General features: G+C 40.9%; 1 protein-coding gene across 1 annotated transcript in view; it reads left to right on the top strand.

Moving 5' to 3' along the window:
- The first annotated feature begins 4,491 nt into the window (after positions 1–4,491).
- Positions 4,492–15,334, top strand: part of uex (metal transporter uex) — a 97,943-nt gene continuing 87,100 nt past the window's right edge. Inside the window, exon 1 of the mRNA XM_071592122.1 lies at positions 4,492–5,046. Coding sequence (XP_071448223.1) covers positions 4,592–5,046 — 455 coding nt within the window. The 5' untranslated portion in view covers positions 4,492–4,591. The remainder of the gene's footprint in view (positions 5,047–15,334) is intronic.

Here is a 15,334-nt window from a genome sequence, read left to right as displayed (position 1 = left end):
GGCATTAAGTTTTTTAAGCATACTGTCTCAAGATTATGCACATTGATGGATTAATGATGAACGAAACTATTCTCACTAAATAAAAAAAAACGTGCTTTTCTTCTTGTTCCAACTTAAAGTTACAGCTATCCCACGTTAAATTTAAAAATTACTTGCAGTGGATTTTTGGGCCAAGGCATTGTGAGTGCAACAAAGAATAATAAATAAGTCCTTGGACCCATAATAGAGACCATAATTGTGTATTTTTCTTGTCTATTGTATCTTGATCGCCTGGTGAGGATAAATTATTACATAATTATTAGCTTTGCTTCCTGCTGAATACTTTTACCCATGATGCGTTCTATCTGAAATTATTCCCAGGAGAAAGTTGGCCTTATTATATTTATGTTCTTTTTACCAATATAGGCAATGGTTGGTCCCGCCATAGAAATGAACCGTAAGTTCAACATTCTATCCTGGGTGATCCTTATGTCAGTTTCTGCGCTGGGAATTGATGCTTGTTCAAAGGAACAAATTTTTGTAGTGAATAATGCAGGCAGAAGTTCATTTTGTTCATTTACAGATTACTATTCAGTTCTTGCTTTACCTTGGTAATCATTCATAATTACAGTAACTTTCCAATTAGTACCAATGGGAAGTACTTTCACCTTCAACATACCCCAATGCATTATTGCTCCAGAAGTGATGGCAAGAGTTGGTAGGGTACCGGGCATGAAGAAAAATGGTTCAAAATTTTGGCATCTCCCTCATTTGTCTCTTCTATGGTCGTGAATTGTATGAGGGGAAAAGGAACTCATGTGGTCATCACTCCATTTCCTGTATTTTGCTTACTATGGTCTGGCATAATGATATAGTGTCAACCTTTCCTTCATTCAATGGTTAAAATCTTTTACCAAGTTAAATCTAGACTTAAAAGTCTTGTTTCTCATGAGGTTCCAGTTTTAGGTCATGCAGTGATTTTGTGATGCATTTGCTCTGTTAAAGGTTTTTTTCAATCCAACAGATGCTTTCACTCGTTAATGAATGTTTCTTCAACGCTTGCAACATGCTTAATGGGAGGTCTGATTGACGTGACTCCTCTATTTTCATTGCTGCATTCTCCAAATATGAATTTGACATAAACTAGCTTCTTCAAAGTGGCATGCCGTATACATTTAGGTCAAATGCAATGATGATGTCCGCGCAATACATAAACTCAGCAACGCGTATTGGAATGCCTTCAACTGAGTAAATGTTAGTCCACGGGTCTCATAAGAAGTGCATTATCATGAAATGGCTGGTATTTGATCTGAAAAATCCTTCAAGACAACATTTTGCGAAGGCTGAATTGTCTCTTAATTAGCATTTGAAAATCCCTATTCTAAGGCCCTGTACTTCTGCACTATCATTGACCAAGTGGTGTCGCTCTTTATTTCACTACCAGTTCATATATAACTAAATATTTTAAAATGATCGTGAATATAACTCCTTATGAACAATAAATATGTATTGGGATGGGAGTGTTGAGTTGAAAGTGGTGTGGTTGGATGGATGATGTACATATCTGATTTGCTTCACTTTTGTGGTAATAGCACAGACTATTCCCAATTTAAGTCGGAACTGGGAACCCAGAAGAAACTCGCGTATCGGTGTCCAGGAAAACATTCCGAGGTTTCTCATTGTCAATCGATTCTAACTTTTTATTCCATCAGGTGTTGATAAGCTTCCTTGGCTGTTAGTATTCTGGAATATATTTGGGTTGCACAAGAGGATCACCAAAGTATATCGTATGCATTGATGGTGTGCTCACACTTTGCCCCTTGGTGCGGTGTTTACTCTAAGAATAATTTTTACTTCAGCTTCCTCATCCTATTTGTGGCATAATGACCCATTCACAATCCTTGGTAAAAATCTACATATACAAAAGTGCCTTCTGCAATTACTCTGTAAACAAAAATATGCAATTATTTTTTATCCTAACCATAGTAATCAGTCCAAAGGTTTGTTTTGACAGATTATGTCATTAAGACCCCCGCCTAATAGTAAAGAGCCTTAGGGTGGGTGTATAGATGACCCCTACTGATCAGAGGGCCTCCTGCGTTTGATTTCTAGTGACACCTCTGGACACACGCGAGCTCTGTGATTTTTTTGGCAGCAACAGATATTCCAGGGAAATCACATTGGTGGCACAAAGGAAACAAGGCACTAGCTCTCTCTAAGTAATTTACTCTCGTCCATGTTTCCTTGCCATGATCCTCAACATCTTCAATTCTGATATCCAGAAAATCACAGAGCTTGGGTTTATCTGGGATCTTCCAGGATTCGATTAAACCCAAGGCCCTTTCATCAAAAACCAAATGCTGCAACTGCCCTACTACCATGTTCCATGCCACCATTTGTTGTGTTTCCCGAATTACCTAGATTCTCATCGTGCAACTTTCCAGTCCAACGCCATAAACTGCATTAAAACTATTTCAGAAAAGGCAAGAGAATTAATAATTTTTGCTTTGGATTAAAATTCCTTTTGATAATCGTAGGAACCTGTAACTTTTTCATCAATAGGTTTTACTCGTTAAATGACATCGCAAAGGAAATATATTATGAAATTAAGGCATCTGGAAACCAGGTGCTATGACAATTTGGTAATTTCCATTCACGATTGTGTTATGGAATTATCTTTTGGGGCTCTACTATGGGTGTTTAAAAAAGTATTCATCATGAAAAACAGAGTTGTTAGACATATAGCCACAATTCCAAAGAGTGTATCATGTAGACCTCATTTTATAAATCTTGCCTGTAACATGTTTGTACATATGTCATGAATGTGTGTATGTTTGAGACAACATGAGTCTATTAAAAAAAATGAGAGTATCCACAAGACGAAGAAAGGGGGTGCATGCAGTATAGCATTCCACTTCTTTGTTTCAAAAAGGACCCCATTATGCTGGCATTAAAAACTTATGATAATTTACCGGTAGGCCTAAAAGATACCAACCAATCACATTAGACTTTTAAATATAGGTAAATATATTTTTTAAATTAAATTTTATGACCTAAATGAGTATTTTTTCTCAAGGTTTATGGCAAGTTGTAACCATTTATTTTTTATTATAGCCATTTTTCAAAATGAATGTATTCTTCTTTTGTTTTTTGTATGGCCTATCTTTTATTTTATCATTCTAAAAAAACGAGATGAAATAATAATAAATAGTCAGCACTTTCTCATTATATGTTGATTCATTCAAAGCGACTTTCTTTTCCGTGATTACAGCTCTTTGAAAGGAAACTGATGTATTTTACCATTCTGTGAGTCCTCGATGACTGAAATATCAAGAGGACAAAAAAACAGTTTTCAACCTTAATGTTGGCTTGAAAGATGAGTACGTTCAGACGATACTAAGCCCAACAGCAAATGAAAATGACACATCAGTGCAGGGTGGGCAGTTCCTTTCTCTGTGCCGCCTATGGGTTCCCAGTAAGATACTCGGAAAATCACTCAGCTTGGGTGAAGCTGACAATCGAACACTGGCCCTCCAGTCAGTAGTTTAACGCTCTACCATATCCCCACCAAGAGAACAATTGGGTGGATTTGAATTCCTTAATTTTACTGCCAAGATCATTGGGAGATTACTGAATGGGAAATGTAACCCAGGCAAGTCCATGTTTTCGCTAACAAATAAAACTTTTTAAGTTGCTTTTAAAACATGAATGACCAGAGTAAATGAAATTTTAGTAAACGAAAAATTTCAGTACGTGCTCTTACCAAGAAGATAACTTCAATTCATAAGTAAATATAAGATTATATAATGAAGTTCCACGAGCCCATAATCATGATAGTTGGGAGTGGATTTATCAGTCATTATTTTATGTTATTCATCTTCAATTCGTATTTAATTAAAGACCCGTAGATTCGCATTTCAGCCATATACTGATTAAAGACTTAAAAATATTGCAGCAATGTGAAAACATGGCCAAAACCGTAATTGTTTGAAGTATATCATAGTTATTAGTTACAAAATCATTCCGTCCTGGGTACAGAGCATCCAGTATTCATCATAACATCAACAATAACATACAGGGATAATTACCGTAACTATGACAACAGGAAAAAAATTATTTTGGAAACACCTCGGAAATTCTTATAATATGACTAAATTAATATCATTTGCCATGTATTAAATAAATTGCCGTCTTTGGGCAAAAATAGATTATTAATACATTTACTGTACGCTTTTGCCTTCAAAAAACACATAAGATCAGTATCATCCCTTCTACACATAGCTTTTAAATGACATATAAGCCTTAATTGAAAGAAAAACATTTATTACTCACAATAAAATTGAGATTTATTGATTCCTCGGAAAATATGAAAAATTGAACGTAGTTCTTGTTTTCGAATTTCCGGTACTTCCTAAAATTAAGTTACGCACGCGTCAAGACTTTCGCTTTTTTTACCATATAAATACCATGGCTACCAGATGGCTTTAAGGATTACGCTAGAGACATGGCAGTTATAATACGACTTTGCGTAGTAGTGGCGACAATTTGTTTACGTGTGATTTGGGTAGAAACAACATCTGTAACAACAGTAATCAAACCAATCGTCCATTCAATGTCCCTTCTTAACACATCTTTGAGTGGCAATGACACACGGGTGAATTTATCTGTACTGTTTACAGGTCGCAGTTTCGATAAGGGTATGTCCATAAAAAGTACTTCGTGCAGGGCTGAAAAAGGTTACCCTTGTTCAGAATACTACTTTAGGAATAATGGAAACTGTGATAGCTATGAATTCCAGGAGCAGTGGATAAATGACACTGTTGCTATAATGAGTGTGAGTGTTCCCAATCTTAAAAGACCGAGGATATTGTACGCTTGTACGAAGGTTCGGACAGGAATTCGCCGAAATATGTCTGGGAATGTTCATGAAAAAGATGTTATTAAGTGGATTCACCAGGGACCAAATGCAGCTTTGCATTTCAATGGCAGTGAATATGTCTCCTTTTTGAATCAAGAAATTGCAGGGATGAAGAGGGAAGACTACCTTACCCAGGAATATGAATGGAGGTGGGTAGTGCTTAACATAATTAATTAAAAAAAATGAGAATAACTCTATGACTGTGTGTATGAACTGTCAGACATGGGTTTACTGGAGTTTCTTGTTTCTTCTGTAATGGAGTGAAATTGCTTGCTTTTTGGTTGCCCCATGCTGCATTTTCAAACTTCGTTCATGTACTTGTTTACGTTAAGGGTTCACTTCGTTGTAGCGCAGGATTGCTGTTTGCATGAGGAATGTATTACCTCTGGGAACAGCGATGTGTTTTGCACTAATTATTAATGGAACATGGAGTGCGTTTAATTTGAGTGTCATTCTTGAAATGGAAAATTGTGTTCAAAACATGGTAGATATTATTTTCCTTTGCGTAACGACTACGCAGTGTTTTCGTTCATTTTTGGAGACCGTTTACAATGTAGCTGGCATCGGAGAATAGCTTGGATTAATAGTTCAGTACAGTGAGTTGATTGCATCGTTGTTTAGTTAAGTGGCAGTGATATCGTTACAGAGGTAATTGGAAATTAGTTTTGCTTTTTGTACTCTTTTATCGTGTTTGTGTTATTCCCACATTCTGCTACATAATATTTCACACTGGAAAACATTTAAATCATGTGACCTGATTCTGAGACTCATTAATAAATTACAACTGTGAGTGGTGGGGGTGGGTGGAGATAACACATGCGTCTTGAGTAATCAGTTAGCGTGTGTGGACCGATGAGCGAGAAAGAAAGTAGCTGTTTCGAGTTAGTTATGCTCTTATTCTGTCCACTGTGAACTTTTGGATCACTGTGACAAAACAGAGGAGGGCACTTTCATTTTATCTGTGCGGAAAAAATAGATTTTCCGTTTAATTTGTGCGAGTTTGTAAATCAGTGGAATGGCATGGAGTGCGTTTCGTGTTGGTTGATGGCGTGTTATGTTCTCTAATATGTTAAATAAATTTTTATATTTTTTGCACGCGGTATATTTCGTCTTCTTAATATTTACTTTCATCATCCTGGGTAAACATTTACACGAAGAATAAGTGAAGTCAAAAATTAAAATGTGTCATAGTTTCACAAAGGAACTCCCCCTAATAGATTAACACAGTTTTCTCGGTGGGATTTTTTCAAGTTTCACATAAGATACTGTTAGTGTTCTTTTACAGACTACGAAAGTCTCGCACATCTCTTTTGGTCTATTGGAGTTTTCCATATTAATTTGAAATACGCCCAAGTCAAATTTCCTTCGTGTTGAGTGTATTGGATATTACAATTACTGTTTCCCCTGATTATTGGTGACTATTGTGCATATAATTGCTAAGTGTGGTAAGGGCAGAAAGCTTGAGAGATTCGAATAAAGGCCGACAAGGTGGGCGAGGAGGATTCGAGAATTCGGACAACTATTTTTCTTGTTGCTTGAGTTAAGAGCAGGTGCTAAAGGTGCCCAAGAAAGGGACACGAGAAGTGAGTTGTGGATAATATTTACCAAAGAACGTATTAATTAGCGTACATTGATTATATTAATTTACTTTAAGTATGCGAAGATGAATGAATTCGAACTCAATTTGTTGGCTAAAAGATGAACGTGTTTATTCTATCTGAAATTGACATCGAAAAATAAACTGAGGACCTTAGTATGCTTATGTCTTGTTTGTATATTCGACTTGATGTTCTGTTGAGTAATGATTTGGGGGAAAAGTTATAATTTTCATGCGTTAATGTCAGTTCAGTTAGCTGCAAAAGTGTTATTGGCTGCAGAGTTCGTCCACTTTAACATAACAAGTTGTTTAAGGATTCACCAGATAACAGTGTATTAGTATCATCGGCGAAATGTATTTCTTGTATGTATCGTAATACCGTGTCTACTCAGTAATGTTAACAGGGAAACGCCGTCAAAATTGGAGTCCGACGTAGAAGTGGAATTAATCGAATTATTTCCTTCGCTCGTCTCTTAAAATTCGGATGTATTAAGAGGGCAGACTCGAGGGTGAATCGGAGGCACAATAGCACTTCTTAATTTTATTCCGTTCATCGTCTGAATTGCTTATATCTCGTTAATGCAACTTGAGCAGCAGCTGAGTGTGTGGCGACTTTCATTCTGTTAAATTTTTCCCCTAATCTTTTTCGCATTAGAAATCGCAATAAAAATCCGCGTCTAAAAATAATCATCGCGAAAACTGCCAATAATTTCTCCTGGTTTTTGAAATAATGATCCCTAGAATGTTTCCTGAATTTCTAGTTGCTTTTCCCTTTGTTTCCACTAGCTAAAAATATTCCTTTCCTCATAACTAGGGAAACGTTTTTCACGTTAATGGAAGGTGGTCGGTCACCCGGGAAAAAATTTAATTCTGAAAAAGAGTATGAGTGTGACATTTTCCGTAGAACAGTTCTTTAATATGTCCCTCGAAAAAGAAAAGGAAGACCCAACGATTTATTCCGCAAGCGTGGAATCCCATTCTGTTGGATTAGGGACGGGACAAGTGCTGCGGCTTCCCTCTAAAGTCGCGGTGTCCTCCACCTTTCGGCCAACTGGCATTTCGATTGAAAATGTCCGGCCGGGGGAGTGGGGTGGGGGTAGGCGGGCGAGACGGGCGCGGGAAGACGTATTTGTGGTGTTCAATAGTGACTGCTTCTTAAAGTGGTTCGGAGGCTGCGGGTTCCCGCGGTGAGAATCAATCTTGATATAGTTTCTTTCCAAATTTCGGAGATTTAATTAATAACTTAGTAGTCGCATTGCATTTGGGACGAACTAGGATGGAAGGAGAAAATATGTCCGACGTGCGTTTAAATGGATTCGCCGTCTATTTTCAGTCTAAGACGATGACTGTTTTATTTATTCTCTCTCCCTCACTTTCTGGAAAATCCCAACTTCGGCGCGGGTGTACGTGCGAGGGCTGTCAAGAAAGGAAACTGAGGCGAAAAGATTCTTGTCTTAGTCGGCGGTCGATTCCCTCCCCTCTTCTCCCTCTAATCCATTTAATTTTCAGATAACGTTGATGGAAAAAGTTAAAATTATGAATGATGAATTACTTTAATCGATCACCTTGTGTGTGTGTGTGCTCCAAAAAATTTCAACACTTACGAGCGTTGTCCAGAAAGTATATCACGTTTTGAAATTATATTTAAAACGTGTTTTAAAATATATACAACTGTATAAATAAGACCAAGTTTTATTATTTACACATTTAAAAGGCACATTCCTAAACTATTTTTCCACATAGTCGCCAATCAAATTGAGGCATTTATCATGCATCATACACACAACCTTTTTTTTAATTCCGTCTCTGAAGCAATCTGCCGCCGCCTTAACATTTTAACCCCTTGTTTATACACCAGCATGCAATTCTGCGCCACTGCTAAAGCACTTTGTTTGCTGGACAGGTGTAAACGATAGATACGCAGTCGTAAAATGGCGATTTTCCTCGGTTGTCACCGTCAGTTAATCTGTCACCATAAGGCTAGGCTGACCACTGCGGTGTCCTCGTCGTGAACATTGGTGCTGTGGCCATTTATGAATTGAGAATGCACCACTGCCTCACTCCGCCTTCACTCATTATTATTCCGTCTCCTCCTACTCTTCAAAAAGTTGCCTGTCAATAGTTCAATTGGCTCGTGGTTTTTTTGCTTGTAAATACCATAAATTACAGATCGCACACTTCAAAACTCTGGGGATATTCTATTGCAGCGCACATTTTAGCATTTCGCAATGTGAGCAGAGCATAGAAGAACCACAGTTTGCTAAACACTACCACCGCAGGATGCGTAGTACTGAGTGTAGGGACACCGAGATGGTGGCTCTAGCCCTACCCACCACGCCACGCTTGACCGAAACGTAAGTTACTCTCTGGTTGGCCCTCGTATTTAGGAGCATAATGCACCCCGTGCCGTGAGCATGTCTCGGTGTGGGCGAGAGACGATGTTGTGGCGGTGGAAAGGCGTTTTTTGCCTTCCCGAATAAGACGAGACGAAAAGGTGAGTGAGGGAAGGTGGATTCGGTTTGCTTGTCCAGCTCTCCCTCATTGGTCTTGCCGAAAGTGTCCGGCCGTGTGCCATCCTCCATTCTTCGGCTGCTTGATTTTTTTAAGAAAAATCCTTGACTTGCACCGGCGTTGCCATTCTTGGCGTGAGACTCATTATTTTGGCTGGAGAAATCATTTGGGAGCCATACTTAAATCAACTGAGGTTATGGGCAACGAGGTTTACTATTTCATCAACTTTGCTTATTTTGAGTGTGTTCATTTCGAGTGCGGTTTATATCAATAGCGCTTTATCAGCCTTCGTTTATGACGAAAAATGCAATAATCCTCAATAATTAACCATCTCATTGTGCAAATACTCATCGGTGAAATTGTCACTGCTGAATTATTTAAGAAATTATCAGCCTGTTAAAAATTTCGAATGGTTTCGTTGCACGTATTCCGATACCAACTTTGGTGTGGAGCATGGTCTTGCTCAGTGCGGAGACAATTAATTATTTTTCGATTTAATTGGGCAAGGTTGAGACATTTGGTCCCTTCTTCCACCTAACCCTTGCATTACAGACAATTACATACAACGAAGCCCTATATGGAGGAAAATCCTCCGAGGCGGGAATCGAACCCGCGTCCTCTGGGTTGGTAGGCGAGGACGTTACTCCGCCGCCACCAGGGCCGGCAAGATCATCATTAAACCGTAAACACAGTAATCAACCCGAATGGGTCGATTTGGTGGTAGGTGATGGTACTAGTAGAGTTCACCGAGTGCTAATCCACGTACGACGTGTGAAATTCGGCCAACGGGGAAATAAGGGGGGGGCTTCCTTCCTTCTTCTGTGCCAGGAATATCTGGTACCCGAAAAATCACACAGCCTACGTGGAGCTGAAGTTGTCTAGAGAGGCTTGACCGGGAATCGAACCTGCGCCCTCGGGTCAGTAGTTCAAAGCTCTACTCCTGGACTACCGCGTTCTCCGGTAATCACCGAGGCAAGATGATAGGCATAGATTTGTAGGCTTTTGTGATGTGGACGTGTAGAAGGATGGGATGGGCCGAAAAGGAAACGAACGAAGACGTGTTAGGCGGGGTGAAAGGGGAGGAGACAGGGGAGGGGGGTTGTCGGGAGAAATCCAAAGGAGGCGGAGAGAGTGAATGCAGAGCGTTTTGATTGGCAAATGGAATTCTGGAAACTGTTATGGAGGTCGGAACGGAAGGCAAGCAAGTGGTGTTCGGCGAGGAGAAGGCTAGGCATGTTGAACGGAATGAAGGGAGGAAGGAAATGTCCAGAACTGAAGAAGGTCGTCAGGCTGTCGGAAGAGGCGAGGAAATGTAGCGTTGACCAGACTGCGTCCATCTTAAACATATCTTAAAAAAGAGACTACAACCTAGCAATAATTATGATTATAATTACAATTATTATTCTGGTACCTCTCAAATCAAAAGTTCTATATCATGACATAGAAGAGGCGAGATCGTGGCGCGGATGCTTGACACGGTCCCTTGAGCCGCCGGAATCTTCATTTGAATTGTGAGCACGTGTGGAATTGTAATCACCCCATCGCTCTCTCTGTCGAATTTATAACTTTTCCTTGTGGCATCGAGAGAGTGGGTGAGGTGTGAGGCTCGCGCAACCTCTGTAGTCGGATAAAATGTTGAAGACTGCCTTACATGGAATAAGATTTTAATACCGAATTCTGTGAAAGTGGAATATTGGTAGAAAGGGAATTGTTTGTGACCCAATTATGTGTTCTTTCCGCGTTTTAAACGTCAAATGACCTTAGTTGAGGCGTATATTCAGCCGAGATACTTTTAAAGAAACTTTGAATAGACTTGTTTCTCGCGGGGACTCATTGATATTTTTCCTGCCTAGACTTTTTTCTCTGGTTTGAAAAAATCAATCCAATTTTTCCTGTGGGGATTCTTGCCTGCGCATACATCGCACGCCGTTCCCTTCATCTACATCTAAATGATATCCCGCTGGCCGCCGCAAGGCCGTGTGAAGGGGGGGGGGTGTTAGGTCTCCGCCCGCAAAAGAGAACAAAACCACATGCAGAATCAACACATCCATGCAAACCTACACCAACAGTGGTTTATACATTCATGCAAAATCCCCCTTCAACTTACGAACATGAAAATACGTATACTTTCAGCTAACAAACACATGCACCTTAGAATGCAGTAAAAATTTATCCAACAACGTCCAAGCTAGAATTTGATAAGTAAGAAGGCGAAATTGCACAACCACATGGACATTCAACGGTCTCCTCCCCCAAGGACATCAGACTTTTGCCTTTCCTTTCGGGGAACGCGAGAGCCTGATTTTGTATTTTTTCAGGAAATTAATAAACCCCAGCACACCGCCCTTGTCGTCTTATTTCGCATCCGCGTCAAAACAGGCTTCTTACTGCGCTCCTGGGACTCCACTAATACATACATGGATTGTATAAGAAGTATCGGGAAACGTTTTGTGAAAATAGATTTATTTCAGATATTGCCGCAATGCCTCGAAATTCTTCAAAGTACTCTTCCCTCCAAGGCTCCCTGGAGGTCCTTAAGGGTGCGCGTACAAGTTTCTTTGATGGTACTTAGGTTCCCATGGTGGTGTCCTTTGAGGGAGAATTTCACTTTTGGGAATAAGAAATAGTCTGCTGCTGGTGCCAAGTCAGGGATTGGGGAATCGTCGCGATAACATTGCAGTAGGTCTTCGCAAGCAGACACACTTGACTGCTCTTTTGGTCGTTCGCCCAAAAACCTTAGGGAGGACGAGTTTAGCGCAGATTTTTGCATCGCGTAATTTTCAGTGATCTAATGCTGTGTGCACTGTCACTGTCTTATCAATGCCAATATATTTGTCATCTTGTATCTATGCCAACACGATCTGCGACCATGCGTACACTTAGCCGACGGTATGAATTCAGCGCTTCACGCGCGCGTCAGGGAAAATATTGTCGCCGATACTTTTTATACGCAGACCTTGTATTTCCCGTGGGCGGCTTGAGGGAGTCTCCGTGACCACATCCGCCATGCACCGCGTCTTTCTTTGTCTTTGGGGTGTTAGGTCACCACCCGAAAAAGAAAGTAAAACCACGTGCAAAACCAAAACAAAAATCATGCCAATCATACCATAAGGGACACCCACAGTGGCGTATACATTCCTGCAAAAACCTTCCTAACTTACCCGCGTGCAAATATGTATAATTTCAACAAACACCCATATTCACCTTCGAGTATACCTTGTGTCTACGCAACGTTTGGTCTTGTCCTGACTTGTAAATAGAACGTCTTTTCTATTTCTATTTTGACTTTGATTTATTACTATCATGATTCCTGATTGTTCGGGGAAAGAACGAGAATACTACTCTGTCCAATAAATACGCGAACTGAAGCCATTAAAAACTTAATTTTACACAATTTATTCTACATCGATTACGTCCTAGTTGCTATGCACTAATTTCATTTTCTTTTCCACTGTTTAAAGCACTTTTGGAAATCCTTGGCAGTTAAGCTTTTCAGTTTTCTTGTCGTTTCTTGCTTTTTTGTGTCCTCTTCTTCCCAGTGATGCCCCCTCATCAAATTTTTGCATTTTGGGAATAGGAAAAAGTCGCCGGGGCCGATATCTCGCTAATAAGGAGTATGATCAAGAATGTTGATTGAATTTTTTGCTAGAAACTGGCGAACTATAAATGCTGAATGTGCAGGTGCATTGTCATGGTGGAGGGTCCATCCATAATGCTCGGTTAAAATAGTGTGCATTGTTGATTTTCCTAAATTCAGTTCATCAGCTATCATTCGGACAGTTTTTCGACGATCGGAAAGGTCAAGGGACAGCACACGATCAATGTTGTCGCCAACACAGGAGTTTGAAGGTCATCCCAGCCTTGCATCATCCGTGGCGTCTAGTCAGCCGTCTTTAAAACGGATGTTTTCTGCAGAGTCCTATCACCGTGAGCAGCTGTCAACATTTCAGTAATTTCTTGATAACTTTTACCGCACTTAACCAAAAAACTAGATGTTGATTCGATGCTCCGTGATTTCCATTTTCGACAAACAGTAAAAAGAAGGACTACATAAGCTAACATAACTGGCACCATGCGCACAGCTCGACGATCCGCCAATCACAGACGGCTCATTGGGTCTCAGACAACTAGCGCCGTTAGTGGGCGGGGCTATGGTCCGCGTCATGGCCACCAGTGTCAACGAGCTCGGGCTTTTATTGCACAGACCACGTATGCATCCATCTGCACTGGAGTATATCTCACTATCTCACCTTTGTGGTCTAACGCACCCATATTGTGTGGGGACGTAATAATTCCTCGGGTGTCATCGGTATACTCGTTTCTTCTGAACCTTTCTTTAAGTCTAAGTCTCGTTTGTTCTCTACGAATCTTATGTTGCTCCCAGCCTAAGTCCTGTAAAAGGCCTGTCAAATTCGTCTTTTTATCGTAACAATTTCCGACGAACTGGCGGATTTTCTCTGGACTTCATGTAATTCTTTTAGCCACACTTCCTCCCAAGGAACCCAAATACTTCCGGTGTAAAAGTAGATTTCTTCAAGCCTTCAAAATACCCGTCCACTTCGGCTGTTAGTTCTTTGTTTGAAGGGAATCTCCATCCACGGAGGAACTTTTTGAGCGAGGGGGAAGGGATGGATATCGGATGGAGCCAAAGCAGGCGAATAAAGGCGCCTGTGGTAACATTTCGTGTCTTGGGTGTTTTGATGACCTCAATGGATTTTCTCTGAACTTTACCTAATTCTTGACCTGGTGCTTGTTGGCTTTGATACTACGGAGGTGATGTTCTATTCCTGTCTTGATCAGTGTAATGTCACTCAATGTGTTCCCAGGGTGATTGTGGTGGATCGTTTTGTGCGTTTTTATCTTTATTGTAGACGCTTTGGAAAAAAATGTTAGAAATATTTGCTTTTTCGACGCTGTCTGTAAGAAGTCCCTCGTTTTCCGTCCTCAAGGAATGTATGAGGGGCGGTCAAATGAAAACCGAACATCCGCTACAAAGTGGCCGTGCAATGGTTTAATTCAAAAGTAATGACCAAAAGTGTTGATGCATTTATCCCCATGGGGTACGAGACGATCAATTTTGCAGAAAGAGGTAGGTGTCTCAGACGGATCCACAACCGTACCCACTTATACACTTCCTTGTCCGTCTTGCAGCGTGTCAATGCGCCCTTCTCAGAGTCTCTCCTCCTCCATTACTCCTGCGCACTCGTCAGGAACATGCGGTGTTCACAATACTCGGTACAGACCTGCGACGAATGATTAATTTCAGCTCTCCACTCCAGCACCTGCAGCCACCAGAAAACGAACCTCATCTCTTTGCTTGCCTCCATTTCTACAGCAGAACGAACACACTGGACCAGTCTGCACACCAACAAGGGCATAACCGAACAACTACGTGCGCCTGTGAGTTGTCACTATGCAGTGCTCCTGCTCTTGAAGAGGAAGAAGCCTGGTGGGGCATTGTTTGAAAAAATTGGATCTTCACTACCATGGCCGAGAAGCTCTTGGCAGATCCGCGTGCGAGTTTCCTTTTGTTCGTCCGAGAGCACTCGCGGCACCAAATTCGCACAAACTGTTTTCATGTCCATGTTTTTGCTCAAAAGTCGATGCGCATCATTTTTAGGGGTGCCATGTTCACCAAAAACCATGCGAACACTCAATCTGCGATCCCTGTCCTACTAACTCTTCACCCTTGCAAAATGTTCGTTACTTTTTGAGGTCGAAGGGCGTCCTGAGCGTTCGGCGTCTTTAAAATCTTCTCTACCCTCCCGAAACGACTTGTGCCACTCAAAAAACACCCGATCTACCCATTGCGTTATCACTATAAGCTGCCATGGGTATGCCACGAGTCTCTTTTCCAGTTTTCTCCAGTTGCAGGCAAATTTGATGGTGGAACGCTGTTCCAACAACTAGTTCATGGTGGAGCGTAACGAGGTCACGTTACAGAGGTTTCGCAAACGAACGATACGCACTTCGAAAAGGCTGGGAGCCAACTGCCACCGACATCCAGCCTTTCCTGAGACTCTTCTCCCTCGAACCCAGCCAGAGAAACCGCCGCCCGTCCATTTGGGAAAAAAATAAGTTATACCACTTTTGGGACAGAGCTTGTACGTCCACAAGTTGGAGGGATTGAACATTTTTGCCCAAATGAGGTCATCATTTTCGGGAGATATATTTGATTCATCTGCGGTGGTCAATGCGAAGCCAACGGCGATGATTGAATTGACGAAACCGCGTATCATTGTAATCCCGCTGTTTTTCCGCGAGCGCTCAGCGTGAAGGAACTCCCAGTCTCGTTCATCCAGAAATTTTCGCTGCGCATTATTCGAAAG

The sequence above is a fragment of the Hetaerina americana genome, unplaced genomic scaffold, assembly GCF_022747635.1.
Source record: "Hetaerina americana unplaced genomic scaffold, ioHetAmer1.1.p SCAF_5, whole genome shotgun sequence".
NCBI classification, from domain to species: Eukaryota; Metazoa; Arthropoda; class Insecta; order Odonata; family Calopterygidae; genus Hetaerina; species Hetaerina americana.
The sequence above is the reverse complement of the archived record's forward strand: the minus strand, read 5'-3'. Positions and strand labels throughout refer to the sequence as shown.